This window comes from Rhamphochromis longiceps, linkage group LG23 (assembly GCF_057381845.1).
Source record: "Rhamphochromis longiceps isolate RC_006_pf linkage group LG23, R_longiceps_female_GT1.1, whole genome shotgun sequence".
In the NCBI taxonomy this organism is placed as follows: Eukaryota; Metazoa; Chordata; class Actinopteri; order Cichliformes; family Cichlidae; genus Rhamphochromis; species Rhamphochromis longiceps.
This window is the reverse complement of record NC_140578.1, coordinates 43,990,180-44,009,898: the sequence shown is the minus strand read 5'-3', so window position 1 is coordinate 44,009,898 and position 19,719 is coordinate 43,990,180. Positions and strand designations below refer to the sequence as shown.

Here is a 19,719-nt window from a genome sequence, read left to right as displayed (position 1 = left end):
TAAGCTGCACTTTAATTAAATGTAAATGACAGTGTAAATTGTTGTTTAGGACAAAGAGGACCGCTACATGAGCCTTCATCGGCAAAACATCGATGTCTACCAAACTATCTCCTCCGGTCGCCTTCATCATGATGCTGAGGCCACTGCATGTCACAGTCATGTACAATAATAATCAGAGATGGAGTTTTTACCCTGACTACGTGATCTATAAAACTATGATGCTAGACATGCTATCTATAAAAGACACTGACATTTTAACTTGCCAGCATCATGTGTACTGTTAGTTTGTTTTGCACTGAAAAAAGAGAAAAATATTAACGTCCAGTAAAACTTGTAATGATGTTGTGAATGAATTGCCTGAATTCATGGCTTTTAACACCATTTAATTTCTGTTTTTTATCTGGTTTGAACGTTGAAAATCCTGCCACTTGGCTCTGTGGCCTCTGCCACCATTATGGTTTTTGCTATACTGGTCCACTTGATAGTCATATTTGATGATGATTTTACTTTATTTTGAGTCATTAGAATCAGAACGGGGGTCAGGAAAGAAGAAAAAAGATAAGCTGGGGAGAAAGTTAACAGAAGAAGAGGGAAAAATAGAGAAGAAGAGAAATAGATGGAGAGGAAGAGAGAAAAAATACTGAAAATCTATTTCATCATCTGCTGAAAAACACAAGGAAAAACCAACACAGTGGGGAACCCACAGCAACAACCAATAATATGCAGTAAGTAGGCTAGTAAGTAGTAGTAAATAATAGATATTAAATGTTACTGAGCAGTAAATGGGCCCAGAGGGCCGAGACCTGAGGGCACCCCACCCGCAGCACAGGCCCAACAGAGCCAGGGGGCCGGGCCCCACCGAGCAGCCGCCCAGAGTGAGCCACTAAACACAGAGAACCACTAATGCACTGTGGGTGGGGGCACCAGCTACTGGCAGGAAGTGTGGTGGGGGGAAATAATACGTGACTATTTTTATGTGGAGTGGAATTAAACTGCCATAGAATATGCTTGTGGTGGATTTGACTCAACACAAGCGTATTGTCAAAGTGTTCTTTGGCATGCATCGAGACAGTTTCTCAGATACTGAAGTGACTTGAGCAGAGCCAGTTAAAGCCTACTGTGCTTGAGTGGGCAGCTCAAGTTTCCACGTGGAAGGTTTAGTGAGACAAAGACAGGAAGTTAAAGCTGCTGACTAATAATCTGCAGGTTCCTGATTTGAGTCTCTGTTAAGAGGATGGTGTCTCTGAGATAATTGCTTTTGTGCATCGATAAATAAACAGGGAAATAAATGAATAGAAAAAAGCATCCGAGCGGATGTGCACCGACGGTGTGCCCACTGGTCTTAAAGTGCCTTTGCGCCCCTTACCATTTATGGAGGTCCCATTTGGGCACATTGGCATGGACCTATAGTGTACATGGATATTGCTTTGTATTAGTTCTGGTATATTATACAACACAATAACATGATGCAGTGCTGCTGTGCACCATTTCTGCAAAGAGAAGATAAGATAACTCTTGCACAGTCATACCTAGTACAATAATACAACAAAATTGGAAACTGTCCCACCATAACACAATCATTTAGATACAATATTGGACTTTGTTTACATGTAACTGCACAAATAGAATTTAGAAATGTAATTATTGACAAGAGTGAACAACCACTTATAATGTAATCTACAGCTGTGAGCAAACAGCTAGATAGAGAATCAGAAGTGTTGTGTTTTCTACAAAGTTTGCTGTTTCAGTGAGAGTCATATGTCATATCATTTCAAACAGTGGCGATCCAGAAATGTTGTACAAACGAGTAAGACTAACTATAGACTTTAGCCAAAGTTGTTAAGTTAGCTAAAGAGTTGGGATTGTGTGTAAGGCATAAATAAACCTAAAATGCAATGTTTTGGACGTTCTTTGGCACATTTCCCTACTGTAGGGGTCTCTGCAAGCATACGGGGCTCTGAGAGGGAACAAGATGACAACGAGGAATTCTACTGGAAACAGTCGATCATGTCTGTCAAAGCTGAATTCAGGGCAAACTAAGCTAAATTAGTGTTTTTAGCTAACAGCTACAGTAAGCATAAAAGTGACTGTTGGGCTATTATTTGTTAACTGGGGCGATTTTAGCCCATTTTTGGGGTGCTTTGGTTCATTTTTGGGGTGCTTTGGTTCATTTTTGGGGTGCTTCAGCACTTACTTACTTTTTTTTGACAATATTTCCTGTTTGTGTGACACACTACTAAAAATATAAAAGGCAGAACTTGGTTGAGAGGTAACATTTTAACAACAAAAGTATCCATAATATTTTTTAATATTTTGTAATAACTAATTTGTAATAATTTATTCTGTTTCAGGAGTGTTTTTATGTATCTGTATTATATTATACAAACACATTAAAAGTGAATCTCTGTCCAATATATGCACTCAGTTTACTTCTTACTCACTATGAGCATCATTCATTATTCTCCTCCAGTAATTAAGGTTAGGATATGTATTTTTTTTATTCCAATCCATTCTTCTTTGGCAGCATTTAAATAACCTTGATCAGAATTGATGGTTTTGTTACAGACTTTTCAAAAAAGTGTTTTGCTTTTCTTTCACAAATGTGGGATTAAATTGTTAAAAAGTACAAAACAGTGATGGCATGTTTTGTGACGAGGACCCAGGCACAGAGAGACTTGATGGATTTAAGAATCTTTTGATTTAATAAAGAAATTTGCAGACTTGCACAGAGATGGTAAAATTATGATGACTGATAAAGGAGGCGAAGACAACAGACGATGAGGACAGGGAGGATGCAGGGACAGAGACGGGGAAGAAGTCTCATTGTGACCAGTAAAGTGTATCTTGGCTGGCTGGGCAGCTCTCTGGGTGCTCAGCCCCCCGAAGTTCTGATCCTAGAATCCTCCCTGAATTGTGTTAATACAGTATGTCAACATGAAAGCATAACTGTACAGGGTGGGCCAGTTATATGGATACACCGTAATAACATAGGAATGGTTGGTGATGTTAAAGTCCTGTTTGTGGCACATTAGTATATGTGAGGGGGCAAACTCCTCAAGTTGGGTGGTGACCATGGTGACCATTTAGAAGTCGGCCATCTGATGCCAAAAGATACCAAAGAAGGCAAAGTAAATAATTTTTAAAAGTAAATGTAGAGGAAACATCAAAAGTTGTCACGGCTGGGGCAGCAGTCGTGTGGTGGAGTGAATGAGGACCAAGATGCAGACGGCGGTGGAGATGCGAGTGGAGATTTATTTACAGTGAAAATAACAAAGGTGAGGGAAGAAGCGAACATCAACCTAAACTGGGACAAACTAACAGACAAAGCAGAAAACATGAGGGCAGCAGGGAAACACAGAGATGACACGAAGAAGGAAGAGAGACGTGGAGAAACACCGATGGACACGGAGACTTTTCACCTGTTCCTTTTGTTTGAAGTGGCCGAACTTGGCCACAGTAGGACGTGGTCTCCCGGTCGCAGCCCGCATGGGGCCGATGCGATGCACTCTATCAAAGGCCATGTTCTTCACTGTGTCCTCCAGCAGCTTCAGGTGGGTTTTGATGAAGTTTTTGCACTCTGAGCCTTCTTCATCACAAGATCCTGGAAGCACTGATCAATGTAATCTTGGAGAGCCTCTAAACTCTCCCCGTTGTTCTCCAGGGTGTTGGAGATGATTTAGACAAATATTGTTAGTTAGAAGACTATTGATAAGTGTATTTGGTAATACTGAAGCTTAAAGGAATTTGTTCAATTCTAAACTACCATTCGCTTTAATTTTCCGCCAAAATCTCCGGCGTCTGACGTCAGTTACAACATGAGTCGCTTACCTCTGTCACTCTGAAGTCACATTGAGTTTTCCTCACTGACTGTTTTAGACAGGATTGTGGGAGCAACACAAAAAGCAGCTTCAGCTGGAAACACACAGTTTAGTGTCTTTGCTGCTCGCTTTAAGTCACAATAAACAGGAAACTCATTGTGTCTCATGTCAGAATCACTCATATACAGGAAAGGAAGAGGCGGAGCTTATTTCCTGCAGGGAGAGGTTAGCAGTCTGTGTCTTTCTCATTTCTGACTCCTAAAGAGCTGAAAAACACAGGCTGTTATTGGCTGGCTGACACTGGGATTAATGTCCTTGAAGCCAGCAGTCTTTAATGTCCAGGTTCAGAACGGGCAGGTGAAAAACAGTCCTTTATGTCCTCTGATGTTCAATAAACTGTCCTGATTACTGAGGGAGCAGAGAAAGTGTCTCCATCACTCACCACAGCTGGATGCTCTGAAATCCTGGAATCCAGCTGTGGAGAGGAGCGCCGGCGGCGTGGACGCAATTTAGTAATCAGGGAACGGGAGACAGGAGGGAAACACAGCTGGGACCAATTACACACACGAGACAGGAAACAGTAACACAGGACTGTCAAAGTAAAACAGGAAATATAACACAGAGTCCAAAGTAAGGAGACGTGGGACACAGTGAAGACACAGAAACAGAAACCAGAACTATAATCACAAAACAAACTCAGAAACATAAAGAGTGAATCAGCTGATTCAGTGTTTGTGACAAAAACATGGATCCTGGTTAATAACTTTTATTTGTTTGTTTCTGTATTATTTTGTGTATCGTTCTTATGAGCTGTTGTTTTGTCAGTGAAATATTATTTCATTGTTTTAAGCTTTTTGTTGACTTTGAAGTGCTTAAGTTGATATTTTTGAACATTTAATTTGTTCGATTATTGTCGAGTCGATAAAACTGTCAAACGCACAGCTGCTTCCAGCATGGCCGGAGGAGAGGTGGCCGAGCAGACGCACAACACACACAGCTCACAGGTTTGCATTTCTAGATATTGCAGATGTTGCAGAAATTGAGAGTAAAGAACTCAGAGATCCAGCGCTGTCTCCTGCCCCTTATTTATACACCACAACACAACGACAGGCGTAACTCACACAAACGGGTAACATGAGGCTCAGATGCTTTGGACGTGTTCACATATACTGGACACAGAATGATGAAGATGGAGCTGCAGGAAGGAGGAAAAACACAGAAAAGATTCACAGATGTGGTGAAAAAGGACACGACAGCTTCTGTTTGTTAGTTTGGTTTTTCTTTATTTGGTAAAGATTCAGAAATAAAGAGAAGATCACATGTTTGAATATTATATTAACGTTCTGTAATTACAACAAGTTGTAAAATCTTTCCAGAGTGAGACAGAGACTGTGCAGAGACTGTAGAAGGACAGAGCAGCAGCAGAGCAGTCCAGATACACTGATGATCCTCTGTCAGATCCAGAGGGACACACAGGGGTGATGCTGGACTCTACATTGTGTCTGACAGTGGAGCTGTTCTCAGAGCAGTTCACTCTGCAGCACTGACAGTCATCTGCACTTCATTCCTCTGTCAGTCACTGCTGGATGAAGCTCTCCTCTCCACCTCCCAGTAACATGGCCCAGTCAGAGCGTCTCTACACACAAGCTGCTGCTGCTTCAACCTCTCTGGATCATCAGGACACAGCTGCTCCTCTCTCAGCACACACACCGTCCTGTTTACCATCATGGCCTCCACCTGCAGAGAGAAGGAGGAAGAGCAGAGGAGATAAACGAGTGTTTCCAGAGACTCTTCATCAGCTGTCAGTCAGTGATGCAGCACATCCAGTATAAAGAGCAGCAGGGACGTCAGTGCTGGGACTGTACTAGGACTCATTGTTGCTTCACTTTTTCTAATCTTTGGATTTTTATTGAAGTTGCTGAAAATGTTTTTCCCTCCTAGTTTGAGTTTGGACTTTCATTCATTAGAAGAACCTTGGTGTGTCCACTCTGAGCTCTGTAGGAACCCCAACAACAAGCCCAACAATCCAGATGGACGGTTCCAGCTGTTAACTGGAGGAATTCCATCCAAACATCTGCTCTCACTAAATTCTTCCTCACCTACAGACTGTGTTCTTCACTGCTTTAAACTTGGAAATCAATGCAGTCATTGGTCTGCGTGCTGCTTTGTTCAGAGAGCTGATTGGCTGTTGACAGTGTTTGATCAGAGCGTGTCAGCCGTTACTATGGTGACCATAAAGGTGAGAAACAGGAAGTGTTTGTGTCCAATCCTGAAGCCTGTCACCGTTCTCCTCTCACAGCTTCACTGAGAAGCTGCAGCTTTACAGGAAACACTGGATCTTTGTTTCATACTGACTGTGTTTAGTACAATACTGCTGACAGCACCACCCACTCACTCCATCACTCTACTTACACCAGAGTCTCCAGTCTGTAGTCTGGACTCTGCTGAAGATCAGACAGCTGCTTCACATCTGGATCCTTCAGGTTGTTCCAGCTCAACTCCAGCACTCTCAGATGGGAGGGGTTGGACTTCAGTGCTGCTGCCAGATAATCACAGCTGATCTTTGACAAACCACAGCTCATCAATCTGTATAAAGAATGAAAGATGTAAGTTTATTAGACAAAGTGCTTGAAATCATTCAGTGTTTCATCATCTGTTCAGAGCTGAAGAAGGTTCAGAATGTAGAAGTTTAGAAAATGGAAACTCCAAACAGCTGAAGCCAACAGGAAGCAGCTTCAAACAGGAAACTGTGCAGAGTTTCAGACTATATGTCCTGATGCAGCCAGTTGGATTTTGGAGATTTGAATCTCTGTTCTGTGACTAAGTCCTTGAATCATTTCTTCCAGTTGGTCCAACAAGACAGACTAAGTATTGGACATGTGTTGTGGCTCCATCAGGGGAGCTTCTAAATGTGATGTGATGGCCCCTCTGGGTCTGTCAGGTCACAGCACTGAAGAGAGCTCAAACTGGGCACACAGCTGTTCCAGTCTGGACCAAAGACTATACTGGGACTGAGGGACTGCTTTGACTGCACCCACTGGGACTTTTTAAAGGCTCATGTTCTCACTTAGATCATCGATTTCTACTGACATTTCTTTCTGGGAAAAATGGGGATTACTTTGGAAACAGGAAGTATTTTCCCCAATAAGCAGCCCTGGATTAGTAAATCACTCCAACATGTTCTCAGGCAGAAGAAGCTGTCTTGTTATGAGGGAGAGAAGAAAAAGATTGAGGCACAGAAACTTGTTGAAAGAGAGATAAAGCAGCTAAAATCAGGTGTAAAAGTAAAGCAGAGGATGAGCTGAATAAAGGACACTCAAGGCTGGCTTGGAAAGGAATGAAGTCCATGGTGGGGATGCAGGACAAGGAGCAAAGATGAATGTGATGCTGAATCAGCAGAAGACTTGGACTCATTTGATTCCAGCTTTGATATCATTGATTTCAATGAAGAGCTTTGTGATTGTAGCAAAGGGCTGGTAGCTCTGAGAGTCCCACTGATGAGGTGTTTGTGTGGAAATCTCTTAGTGGGACCAAAGAGAGAAAAAGCCCTGGTCCTGATGCTGTGGGAGGGAAATGATTGAAGTGTGCTGTGAGGAACTGACTGGGAGATTTTCACACATTTTCCAGTCCTCCTTGGAACAACAGGAAGTTCCCAGCATATGGAAACAAAGGTTAAGTGTCCTATGGCACTCAGTGATGATGGTGCTGTGGCCCCACCACCTCCACCTCTTTGTAAAGGAACTAACTGTAATCTGAAGCTTCAAATGGAACTAAGACTTCCTCCACTAGGTGGCAGTGTCTGATGAGAAAGTGTTAGTGGAGCTGGCCTGGAGTCAGAAACAGGAAGATGCAGGATTTGGGCTGAAATGGGCAAAAGTGGTTAGCACTAGTGCCTTAGAGCAAGAAGGTTGTAGGTTGAAGCTTGTTGGTCAGCTGGGCCTTTCTGTGGAGGTTGGATGTTCTCCCACAGTCCAATGAAATGCTGCTTAGGTTCATTGGTGCTTCTACATTGGCTGTAGGTGTGGATGTGAGGGAGTGCTTCTCTGTCTCTCTCTGTTGGCCCTGTGATGGACTGCTCACCTGTGCAGGTGGACCACGCCTCTTGCCCTATGACAGCTAGGGCACAGGCTGCAGCCCTGTGAGCCTAAGCTGAATAAACAGTTAGCAAAAATGATCCATAGATGGCCTGAAATCCCCCAGTTAGCAGTTTGGTAGATAGCTATGACATGCTAATCCCATCCAGCAGCTGTATTCTACCTGTAAGCTGATCCCTGCTGAGCCAAAGCACTTTTTCATATACAAATTACAACCTTTAATAGAAACCTATTGGTCAGCATCTTATTAGCCTGCTGTTAGCTTCATTCCACAGAAAACTGAGAGAAACTAACAGAGTTGATAAAGAATAAAGAGAAATGTGCTGATTTAAAGCCTTTGAAGTGCTTCAGATGATCTCTGTCCACTTCTGTCCACTCATTCATTCATGTAAGCTTTCTAATGCAGCTTTGATCTTCACAGTCTGCTTGATGAAACTCATTCTAACCCTGAATGTCAGAGTGTTCCTCCTTCTCTTTCCCATCATTCATGCTGGCAGTGGAGGAGATTTGGATGTTGGACTGTGTTTTGGATGATGTGTGTATGTTTGTGTTGGACTGCTGTCTGTAAAGCAAACGCACATTTTGCTTTGGATTTCAGTGTCAGACAGACTTTAAGGTGCAATGAAGAGTTTGAGAGTTTCACAGTGAATTTTCCACTGGAGGATTTTTCTTCTTCTTTGAAGGTTTGAAATGTGAACATTGTTCTGCTGCAGTCAATGGACTAAACCAGAGAAGAAGAAAACAGACTTTACCATGAAGATCCTCAGTGTGGATCAGTATAATATCAGCCTGATGTCTGCAGTTTAGTGTCAGCACAACTTTCACATCATATTCATCTCAGCACAACTAAAACATGCTGACTGACCCCAGAGTTTCAAGTTTACATCCTGGACTCTCCAGGAAACCACACAGATGCTTCACTCCTGGATCCTGCAGGTTGTTGTTGATGCTCAGGTCCAGCTCTCTCAGATGGGAGGGGTTGGACTTCAGTGCTGCTGCCAGATAATCACAGCTGATCTCTGACAAACCACAGCTCCACAATCTGTATAAAGAATGAAAGATGTAAGTTTATTAGACAAAGTGCTTGAAATCATTCAGTGTTTCATCATCTGTTCAGAGCTGAAGAAGGTTCAGAATGTAGAAGTTTAGAAAATGGAAACTCCAAACAGCTGAAGCCAACAGGAAGCAGCTTCAAACAAACACAACAAGAGAAAAAACTCTGAATGTTTCACATTAAAGTCGTACATGTCTCATAAAAACAGGACAAAGACTTGAAAAAGTCGTGTTTTTCCTTCCAGGAACCACATGGCTTCACTTTTAAAGGTGAAGTGTGACAGAAACGGACATATTTGAAGTCCAACACCTTTTTCCAGTCACATTATTAAAGCAGACAAACTACAAGCTCATTTTCATTCCAACAAGTCATCTTCTGACCTGGACTAACAACACTGGTCTCTATGTGCAGCTGGCTGTGAGACCAGTGCTCAGGGAGCGTCTACAAAGTGCAACACTGAAAGAACATCACACACTCATTTGCTTCCAGCACTTTCACACAAACATCTACTGTCATTATTGTCACCAAACTCTGTGGATCCTTTATTGCAAATTCAAATGGGATCAAATGGTCAGACAAAAGAGGGTTATGAGGAAATATGATGAAATGTTGTGTATTAGCAGCAAGTTATTGAATCTTTTTCCTCAGAAACCAAACAAAATGATTGACAAACATGTTTTTACAAACTCAGTGTTGGACTTGGATCAGCAGGATAAGCTGATGTTTAAAGGCATTCGAGTCTCGCTGTATGAGAGTCCAGTTCTTACTCAATATTTATGGATGAATGAAACAGAGACTGCAGCAAACAGAGACTGCAGCGTGTTGTGCGCTCTGCTGAGAAGGTGATTGGCTGCAGACTCCCATCTTTGCAGGACCTGTACACCTCCAGGACACTGGGGCGTGCAGCTCGGATCTCAGCTGACCCTTCTCACCCTGGACACAGTCTGTTTGACCTGCTCCCCTCAGGCAGAAGGCTCCGGTCCATTCGCACCAGAACCTCTCGCCATAAGAACAGTTTCTTCCCCTCTGCTGTCGGACACATGAACAATAACCATATGACTGTTCCCACCACTAACACATGACCCTACGCTGTGTTCACTGCATCATTCCATGTTTGGCACTGATCACCACCTGCACTCATGTATATATCTTTCAACGTAGCACTTTTAATTCTTATCCCTAATTTTATTTTTTTCCATGTCTATTTAAGTGCTATTTATGACACTATGTTTGCACTGAAGCACCGCAGCAATTTCCTAATGTTGTAAACCTGCTCAACATTTGGCAATAAACCCCATTCTGATTCTGATTCTGATTCTGATGATGTTCTTTCAGTGTTGCACTTTGTAGACGCTCCCTGAGCCTCACAGCCAGCTGCACATGGACCAGCTGACATTACCCAGCATTAGAGGCGGCTGTAACAAATTCATGTTCCCATTTAAATGGTTTTAATTTGAATAAAACGATGTTGATTCATTCAATCCTGAATCGATGTTTAATATAAATGTATTTTGCCAGAATCTCAGGTTAAAGCTCACAAACTATTTCAACAAGCAGCAAACAGATAAAACAGTAAATGAGAGCAGCTAAACACACAAAGATGGAAACACAGAGCGTGGATCGTTCACTCGACGGCACGTACACGGACACGCCGTCGGGGCTGAAAGTGGACAGCTCACAGATCCTGAAGCTGCAGGTTTCATCTGTCTCCAACCAAAACTGAGTGAAGCAGCAGCAAAAGAAGATCCAAACTCTGCTTCACGTTTGATCAATATGCTCATGAATTCTCTCTGACTTTGGCTGTTCCTGCCTGCACAGCTCTCTCTCTCTCAGTGTACTCCAAGAACAGCTTCAAACATCTGTTTCTGCATCATTCACTGTTTATTAGCCACCAGTCTGCTGTTGTGTTCAGTGCTGTCGGCCTCTGACAGTAAAGCCTCATTTCTGCTGTTCCATGGAAACTTTTTAAAATGATGACAGATTACAAACTCTCAGCTGTGTCTGTAATCAAACCTCTGTAACTTTGCTTCACTTCAGCAGCATCAGCTCATGTTCACATGTTGCTTCATGGTTTGCTTCAGTTTTTGATCGACTGCAGAATATTTTGAAGGTTATCTGCTATAAAAAGCCAGAAGAGGAAAATCTGCTTCATGTGTTTCTGTTTGATCCTCAGTGACTTTGACACAAAGGCCTCTGCTGTGATGATCACACCTCTGATCAAGTCTCACAGTGTCACAACTGATAAATGATCAGAGTTAGAATATTTCTGACTGTCTGCTGTGTGCCGTGACCTTTGACCTGCTAAAGACAGTCAGCTGTGGATTATTCATTGTTGTGTCTGATACTTAGAACTGTGAGGAAGAAGCTACACAGTTAATCAGGGTCCCCTCTCTCTGAATCAGGAAAGGTGGGCAGGCCGCGTGTGGGCCGCGGGCCATACGTTGAGTATCACTGTTTGAAATGTGAACATTGTTCTGCTGCAGTCAATGGACTAAACCAGAGAAGAAGAAAACAGACTTTACCATGAAGATCCTCAGTGTGGATCAGTATAATATCAGCCTGATGTCTGCAGTTTAGTGTCAGCACAACTTTCACATCATATTCATCTCAGCACAACTAAAACATGCTGACTGACCTCAGAGTTTCAAGTTTACATCCTGGACTCTCCAGGAAACCACACAGATGCTTCACTCCTGGATCCTGCAGCTTGTTCTTAGTTGAAGAAGAGGAGGAGTCATTACTCAGCTCCAGCTCTCTCAGATGGGAGGGGTTGGACTTCAGTGCTGCTGCCAGATAATCACAGCTGATCTCTGACAAACCACAGCGCTCCAATCTGTATAAAGAATGAAAGATGTAAGTTTATTAGACAAAGTGCTTGAAATCATTCAGTGTTTCATCATCTGTTCAGAGCTGAAGAAGGTTCAGAATGTAGAAGTTTAGAAAATGGAAACTCCAAACAGCTGAAGCCAACAGGAAGCAGCTTCAAACAAACACAACAAGAGAAAAAACTCTGAATGTTTCACATTAAAGTCGTACATTTCTCATAAAAACAGGACAAAGACTTGAAAAAGTCGTGTTTTTCCTTCCAGGAACCACATGGCTTCACTTTTAAAGGTGAAGTGTGACAGAAATGGACATATTTGAAGTCCAACACCTTTTTCCAGTCACATTATTAAAGCAGACAAACTACAAGCTCATTTTCATTCCAACAAGTCATCTTCTGACCTGGACTAACAACACTGGTCTCTATGTGCAGCTGGCTGTGAGACCAGTGCTCAGGGAGCGTCTACAAAGTGCAACACTGAAAGAACATCACACACTCATTTGCTTCCAGCACTTTCACACAAACATCTACTGTCATTATTGTCACCAAACTCTGTGGATCCTTTATTGCAAATTCAAATGGGATCAAATGGTCAGACAAAAGAGGGTTATGAGGAAATATGATGAAATGTTGTGTATTAGCAGCAAGTTATTGAATCATTTTCCTCAGAAACCAAACAAAATGATTGACAAACATGTTTTTACAAACTCAGTGTTGGACTTGGATCAGCAGGATAAGCTGATGTTTAAAGGCATTTGAGTCTCGCTGTATGAGAGTCCAGTTCTTACTCAATATTTATGGATGATGTTCTTTCAGTGTTGCACTTTGTTTGGCACAAAATGAAATTATTTGGCCTCTCAGATGCTTTTAGAGATTCCCAAATGACTGATGATGACATCTCTGGGGTCTGATTAATAGAAAAAAAATCTCTTTGAGACCTTTTGTAACTGACAAACTCTTCATCTGCTAACAACACTGAGTTGAATCTCCATGGCTGATAGTTGGAGCAGGCATCAGGAATACACATTGAAAAAACAAGAGGAGAAATCACCAGAGTCTTATAATCACATTCTGTAACTAAAGGGAGACGTTTTTCTATACAAATATATGTTTTATGGACATTAGAAAAAAAAGAGTATTGATGTGAAGCAGGATTATGAAATCTCCATACATCAGCCAGCCCATAATGATCAAGAAAGCTCTGAATGACGCATGCTGACTTTGGACTAAGTGTACTTTTGTGTGAACTGTGGTCCATAGCAGATAATGAGCAGTTTAGGTCTCCCTCAAAGATGATATTGTGTGATGACATATTGGGGAGCCGCGCAAAGACATTAGTGAAAAATCTGTGATCGTCCCAATTAGAGGCGTAGATATTTGCTAAGATCAAATGAAAACCATAAACTATATTTTCTGCACTTAAAATCCTGTAATTTTCTCATAAATCGACAGTGCGGCTTATGGATGAATTCTGGTTGTGCTTACTGACCTCGAACCGATTTTATGTGCTACACGGCGCTCAGAAACCTTTCAAAAGATGTTTTGGTACGACTTTGCTCAGCTACGAGGCCGCACCGCTTGATGGATTGTTGGAGCATTACAGCTACGAGGAGCCTCGCGGAGTGATACGTACTCTGCTTCAACGTAATATTACTGTATTGAGTGTGTATAAGGACCATAAATGGCACCTGTAAGAGACACGGTTACAAAGAGGGTTTCAAACTCCAGGCTGTCAGTCACGCAGTAGAACCTGGGAACAGAGCAGCTGCTTGTTATTATGCTCAGCGTCTGTTTACATTTTGACTGCACGATTGTGAGCTTTTTGTTATGCACAAAAACAACATTGTTTTCTTTTATTTATGGAGCATTATTATTTAATAAATGCTGATCATTTATTCCTGGGTCATATCGCCCAGTCGTAATATTGCAATAGGTTGTCCGTTAAACTCAAGCGGGGCTTGGGCCCTGGCACGGCGTAGCCACACAATCCTGGTAGTAGTGACGCTCGGCTATGACGGCGTGCGGGTTACCAGCTGGCTTTCTCAGGATAGGGCTCCTGTGTGAGCGGTCGACAATAACGTCTTTATCCATACCCAGCACTTCACGTAGTAGCACGGATACGGCCGTGGAGGAGCTCGAGTCCAGGCCCTCTGGGATCCCTATGATGTGGATGTTAGCTCTCCGCTTCCTGCCTTCATCACATTTATCCTTCAGGTCAGACAGCTCCTCCTTCATACTCTCTACTGTAGACTGCAGGGTGGTCACCTCATCGCTCCACATTGACACCCCATCCTCAGCTTCTTTCACTGTAACCTTTACTCCATCAACTTCGCCGCACGTCGCCGCCATGCTGTTTGCCATCTCATTTCTCAGTCCTTGCACGTCAGCCCTTATATTGTCAAAATCTTCTTTCAATGCATTTCTGACTTCTTCTTTTAACAGCGTACTAATGTCCTCTTTAATGGATTGAAGAAGCTCCAGTTTTAGAGCAGTAGGATCCACATCACGCGCGTCTGTTGAGTCTGCTCTTCAGCGGCCGTAGAGCTGGACGCTGCCCTTTGGCCATCATCGATACTCTCGCCCGAGATCGCACCGGGGCTAAAATATTCACCTGCTCAGCTGTTTTTGATCAGTTTGAGCCTGTGTGGTTTGATCAGGTGGAGGAACGATGTGATGCTATAAAGACATCATCTTGTCCAAATGATGTTGTTCCAACACGTGTTTAAAAAGATTTTAAAGGTTGTTGGTTCCGACATCTTAGCGATTTTTAACAGCAGTCTTAGTTCAGGTGTTGTACAGCCTGTTTTAAACATGCTGTTGTACAGCCTGTACTAAAAACCTGATCTGGATCCTCTGTCTGCTCAAACTTCAGGCCTATTTCAAAGCTTCCCTTCCTGTCGAAGATTTTGTAAAAGATTATATTTGTTCAGCTGCAATCTGTTGTAAAGGTTTCAGTCTGGTTTTAAAGCTCTTCACAGCACTGAAACTGCACTTTGGAAAGTTCTTAATGATCTTTTATCAGCCACTGATCAGGAGACTCAGCTGTGCTTTTGGATCTGACTGCTGCCTTGACCACAGCATCTTGACCTCACCATTGGAGCATGGCGGCATCAAGGGCGCTCTATTAGACTGGTTCAGCTCTTTTATTAAATCGCATTATTACATTTGGGGCTTATATTTGACGGCAATTTGAAAAACAGCTGAGCTCAGTTGTACAGCGGTCTTTCTTCAAACTGAGGCTTTTATCTAAGGTGAGATCATTTCTATCTTTTAAAAACCTTGAACGGGCGATCCACGTTTTCATGACGTCCCAGCTGGATTATTGTAACTCCTTATATGTTGGAGTTAGTGGGACCTGCCTGGCAAGACTGCAGCTGGTCCAGAAAGCTGCAGCTCGTCTTCTGACACAAGCTCAAAGACATTTATCGTCCCAACAACCACATATACGCTGGTCCCTCGCTGTAACACAGTTCACCTTTGGCGGCCTCGCTGTTTCGCTGATCTTTTTTGTGCAATTTTGCATGTTTTTGTTTTTTACAGCGCATTGTGTTCTGCGTCCTGATTGGCTGTAGACCATTGTCAGCCAATCTCGTGCCGTGTCTCCTGTACAGCACAGAATGTGTTCAAATTTACAGCAGTGTGACTCTGCAGTGCTGCACTGTATGTTTGTACGTTTTGTCCCAACAAACAACAATGATGACGAGACGTTTTGCACCTGTGGTAGCAGCCAAAGGCAGAGGAAGATGCTGACCATCATAGTTTCAACAAGGAGGCAAAAAGGTTGTAACTGTCCACAACAAGAACATCGTAAGGATGGAGTCAGCTTTGGCTTTGTGGCTCAGTGACCGCAGGAAAAAGAACATCGTGCTGGACACCAACATTATCTGCAGAAAAACTCAAAAGCTTTATGAAACTTTACCTGACAGCGAGGAGCCCAGGCCATGGACGAGTGCTCCTCACACAGAACCAAGCTCATTTAATGCCAGCAAAGGCTGATTTGACATGTTTCAGAAACACTTTGCTTTCACTCTTTAATAATGAACTTATTTTTCTATGAAGGTTTGAACTTTGTTTAAACAAGAGAGAAAAGTGTGAAAATGTTCATGCCTGTCTGAGAAAAGTGTAGAAAGTGTGCAGTGAGGGTTTAACTGCCTTAAAACTTCTATAATACTTGTAAAACATAAAGCTGCTACTTCATTCTGAGACTTATTTTTAGAACGTAACTCGATAAACGAGCGACCGCAGTACTGTATTGTGTTTATTTTGAAAACTCTCAACAGGATCTTCAGATTTATTTTGAAAGCTTTATCTGGAAAACACAAACACATAAGCAGGAAACAAAGAGCGTGATATGAAACGATAGACGTTTTCATATGGTCATCATATATACATCGTTCTATCGAACAGCCCCAGCTCCTGCTGTCAGTCTCTGTAAATCTGCTCTTAAAACACATTTGTATTCACTGGCTTTTAATACAGCATGAGAGTTATTTGATATTTGATGTGTGATATTAATATTAGGAGTTATTTTAATCGTTATTTTGGATTCTTGTACAGCACTGTGGTCAACGCTGCTGCTGTAATTAATGTGCTATAAACACATAAACAATCTGCAGTTAAACATCCAAAACTAAAGATGTGATCACTGCCTTTAGAAAATGTGCTGATGCACAAGATATCAGCTCCATTAAGGTGGAATGTGGCCGTGTTAGAAACATGTTGGAAGAAGTTTGAAGCTGAAACTGTGAAGCTGAGAGTGAAAGAGCTCCAGCGTCTGTCACAGGAAACTTTCTTATTTCCACACTGATGAAAGCATCAAGCTTTGATTTCCTGCTGCTTTTATTGAGTCACACTGTGAAACTGAGCCACAGCTGAACCAGCATCCCTGTACAGCAGACACTTACAGCGCTTGGCTGCTTCCATTGGACCCTCTGCACAGAGCTTCAGTTTCCTCTTCTGGTCCCAAAGTGCAGAACAACAAGGTTTCAAACAGCTTCGTTCCAGCAGCATCAGCCACAGACATGCAGAGAGAATCCTTTGGTTGTGTTGTGCGTTTGCATATCTGCTGTGTTGCTTTGTGAGGATGGATCATCTCCTGCAGTTCCAGATAAACAAGCTGCACCTGAACCTGGTAGCTTCACTTAGAAGACACTTGTGACGGGAACGTGTGAGAAGTTTTGTGCAGACAAGTTTGGATTTAGAGTGTGGGACGAGCTCTCCACAGTCTTTGTGGAGATCCACATTCTGCATACTGCCTGTGAGAAGCTGCAGACATTTGTCCTCCAAATCCACTGAGCAGCTGCTCGTGGTGGTATTAGCTTCATGTGTGCGTGTTAGCATGAAGCCTCGGTCACACTCTGCTGTGGACACGGTCACGGACAGCTGGACGCCTGATGGACGAGTCGTCCTTCCTGTGAAACTTCTTTGAGCATGAGAAGAGCATAAGAAGCTCAGTGGACACTGTTCAGGGTTTTAACTCTCGCTTTCACTTCAGCTTCACCAACAACAGCACAAGCAGAGCAGCCCACTGCCTGCATGGCTGGGACAGCGCCCCCTGGTGACTGTAAACCACTACAACATGTAGACGGCCGTCTGCAGGCTGGATGTAGCACCACCGCAGAGACGTGCTGCAGCTCTGTTTAGTTACCCAGCTGACAGCAGAGGCTGTAGTTTACTGTTACCAACATGGAAAACTGAAGCTTCACCAGCTGGAGCTACAGAGCTGGAGAACAAAGGAGACTGAGAGGCCAGAATGATGTGGGAGGAAACATCAAGAGCCTGTTTGAAAGGAGACACATGTGGATGCTGTGCCAGTCTGTGGTCTGTCAGAAGTCAGCTGAGTCACACTGCAAGAAGCTGCAGAATCTCAGAGGAGGAGATTTGGAAGTGTTTGTGGGACAAACTGGACTCAAAGAAAGAAGATGTTTGTGAAGTCTTTGGTGGAGGTGAGCAGTGTGAAGCAGAACACATGCAGATGAATCAGGAGGTCAGCATCAGTGTCTCCTTGTGGTGGACGGTAAAAGAATCAGAGCCAACGCTCCCGTCCACCCTCGGCATGAAGCAGTGCTGTTTCTGAAACAGGAGGACAAGTCCAGAGAAGACAGAGGAAGCAAAGATGAGGGTGGGACAGGACAGCAGGACTTCCTTCACACCTGCAGCTCCATCACACTGCTGTAGCTCCTCTTCATCACACATGTACCTGCAGCCTGTCTTCAAGTCCAGGAGTCACCTCCACACAGTGTAGAAGCCTCCTGTGCAGACCATGGAGTCCAGCCTCTGTCAGGGAAGTCGGCACTAAAGCCTGAAAGACTTCAATCTGTCGCTGCTCCACCCGAGCTGCTGGAATCATCTCGAGCAGCAGGAAATCACTGATGTTGTTTCTAACCAAAGATATGGGACTGAGCTCCGCTGAGCTCCTTCTACTTTCATCCAGATAGAAACTGCTACAGTCTGCTGATTATTGCTTTGCCTCCATCACACGAGCTCTTTATCCTGTTCTTCACTCTCATTGGTTCTTTGTCTGCTTGTTTTTACAACAGTAGTCTTCTGATTGGTCAAAGAAGACAATCAGCTGTGACTAAATGTAGCTCCTACAGCAGTGATGGGAATAACTACTGAAGCTACTCCAGTATCAAAGCTCAGGAATCAGCAGCTCCCACCTCGTTTTCTTTCAACAACTATTTTTAGCTGCTGTGTTTTTGTGTTTCTGCAGACCTCAGACATCCTGCTGCTCTGGACAACTTTTTCATTCTTTTGTATCATTATTTTGCTTTTCTTTTATTATTATGTTATATGTATTAATATGTGAAACACTTATTCTTTGTGTTTTTGCTTTGCTCCTGTCAAACTGCTTTAATAAAATCTGCTGCAGTCTAAACTGTGGACGTTCCCTTTTTAACCCTTTGTGAAACAATAAAGGTTTAAATCTGAGTATTCATCTATGTTAGTGTTTAATGGGTCTAATAGGTTGCTTTGGCCTTTCCCAGTAATATCTTCCCTTGCAGTCTGTGGTCCAGGCTTCTAAAACCATCCCAGGTTAACAAGAACTACAATCTAGAGGAGAGCTGCCATAACAGGTGTGACTGATGAGATCTGACCTGCAAGGTTACTCAGGTTTGTTTGTATCAGGACAAGCAGGGAAGCCGCCTGGACGTCAAAGTAGTTAGAGCTGGGCGAGTGTCCTCACCCACATCGGCTTCACAACTCTGCATCACCTACTGAGTACGACTCAGAGCATCAGAGATTAGAAGGTCTACAAAGAGCTGAACCAGACTTCCTGTATAAAGGTTTTAGTTCCACAGATCGACAGTGTCAGCACAACTAAAACGTGGAGACTGACCTCAGAGTTTCAATTTGATGTTGTGGATTCTCCAGAAGAACACACAGCTGCTTCACTCCTGAATCCTGCAGCTTGTGGTAGCTCAGGTCCACCTCTCTGGGATACGAAGGGTTGAGCTTCAGCACTGCTTCCAGATAATCACAGCTGATCTCTGACAAATCACAGCGCTCCAATCTGTATAGAGAATGAAAGATGTAAGTTTATTAGACAAAGTGCTTGAAATCATTCAGTGTTTCATCATCTGTTCAGAGCTGAAGAAGGTTCAGAATGTAGAAGTTTAGAAAATGGAAACTCCAAACAGCTGAAGCCAACAGGAAGCAGCTTCAAACAAACACAACAAGAGAAAAAACTCTGAATGTTTCACATTAAAGTCGAACATTTCTAACAAGAGTGTTTTAAAGACAGAGTCACTGATGATCATCTTCTGCCCAGTAAAACTTTGGTTTTCCACATGTGAGTGTTAATGATGCACAAAGACTGTGAGTGCAAAGAGGGAGCGAGGAGGATGACAGAGAGATGGTACAGGAGCATCAAGAACCCGGCGAGGAAATGAGCAGAAGGACTTTGGAGCCTGTTGGATTGAAGCTTTC

The 19,719-nt window shown here is 43.0% G+C and overlaps 1 protein-coding gene across 1 annotated transcript in view; it reads right to left on the bottom strand.

Annotated features, from left to right (window-relative positions):
• Positions 1-5,075: 5,075 nt before the first annotated feature.
• Positions 5,076-19,719, bottom strand: part of LOC146642775 (ribonuclease inhibitor-like) — a 128,697-nt gene continuing 114,053 nt past the window's right edge. Inside the window, exons 3-5 of the mRNA XM_085398054.1 lie at positions 8,778-8,954; positions 6,231-6,404; positions 5,076-5,555 (exon numbers count right to left, since the gene is read on the bottom strand). Of these exons, the coding sequence (XP_085254180.1) occupies positions 5,543-5,555; positions 6,231-6,404; positions 8,778-8,954 (364 nt within the window). The 3' untranslated portion in view covers positions 5,076-5,542. The remainder of the gene's footprint in view (positions 5,556-6,230; positions 6,405-8,777; positions 8,955-19,719) is intronic.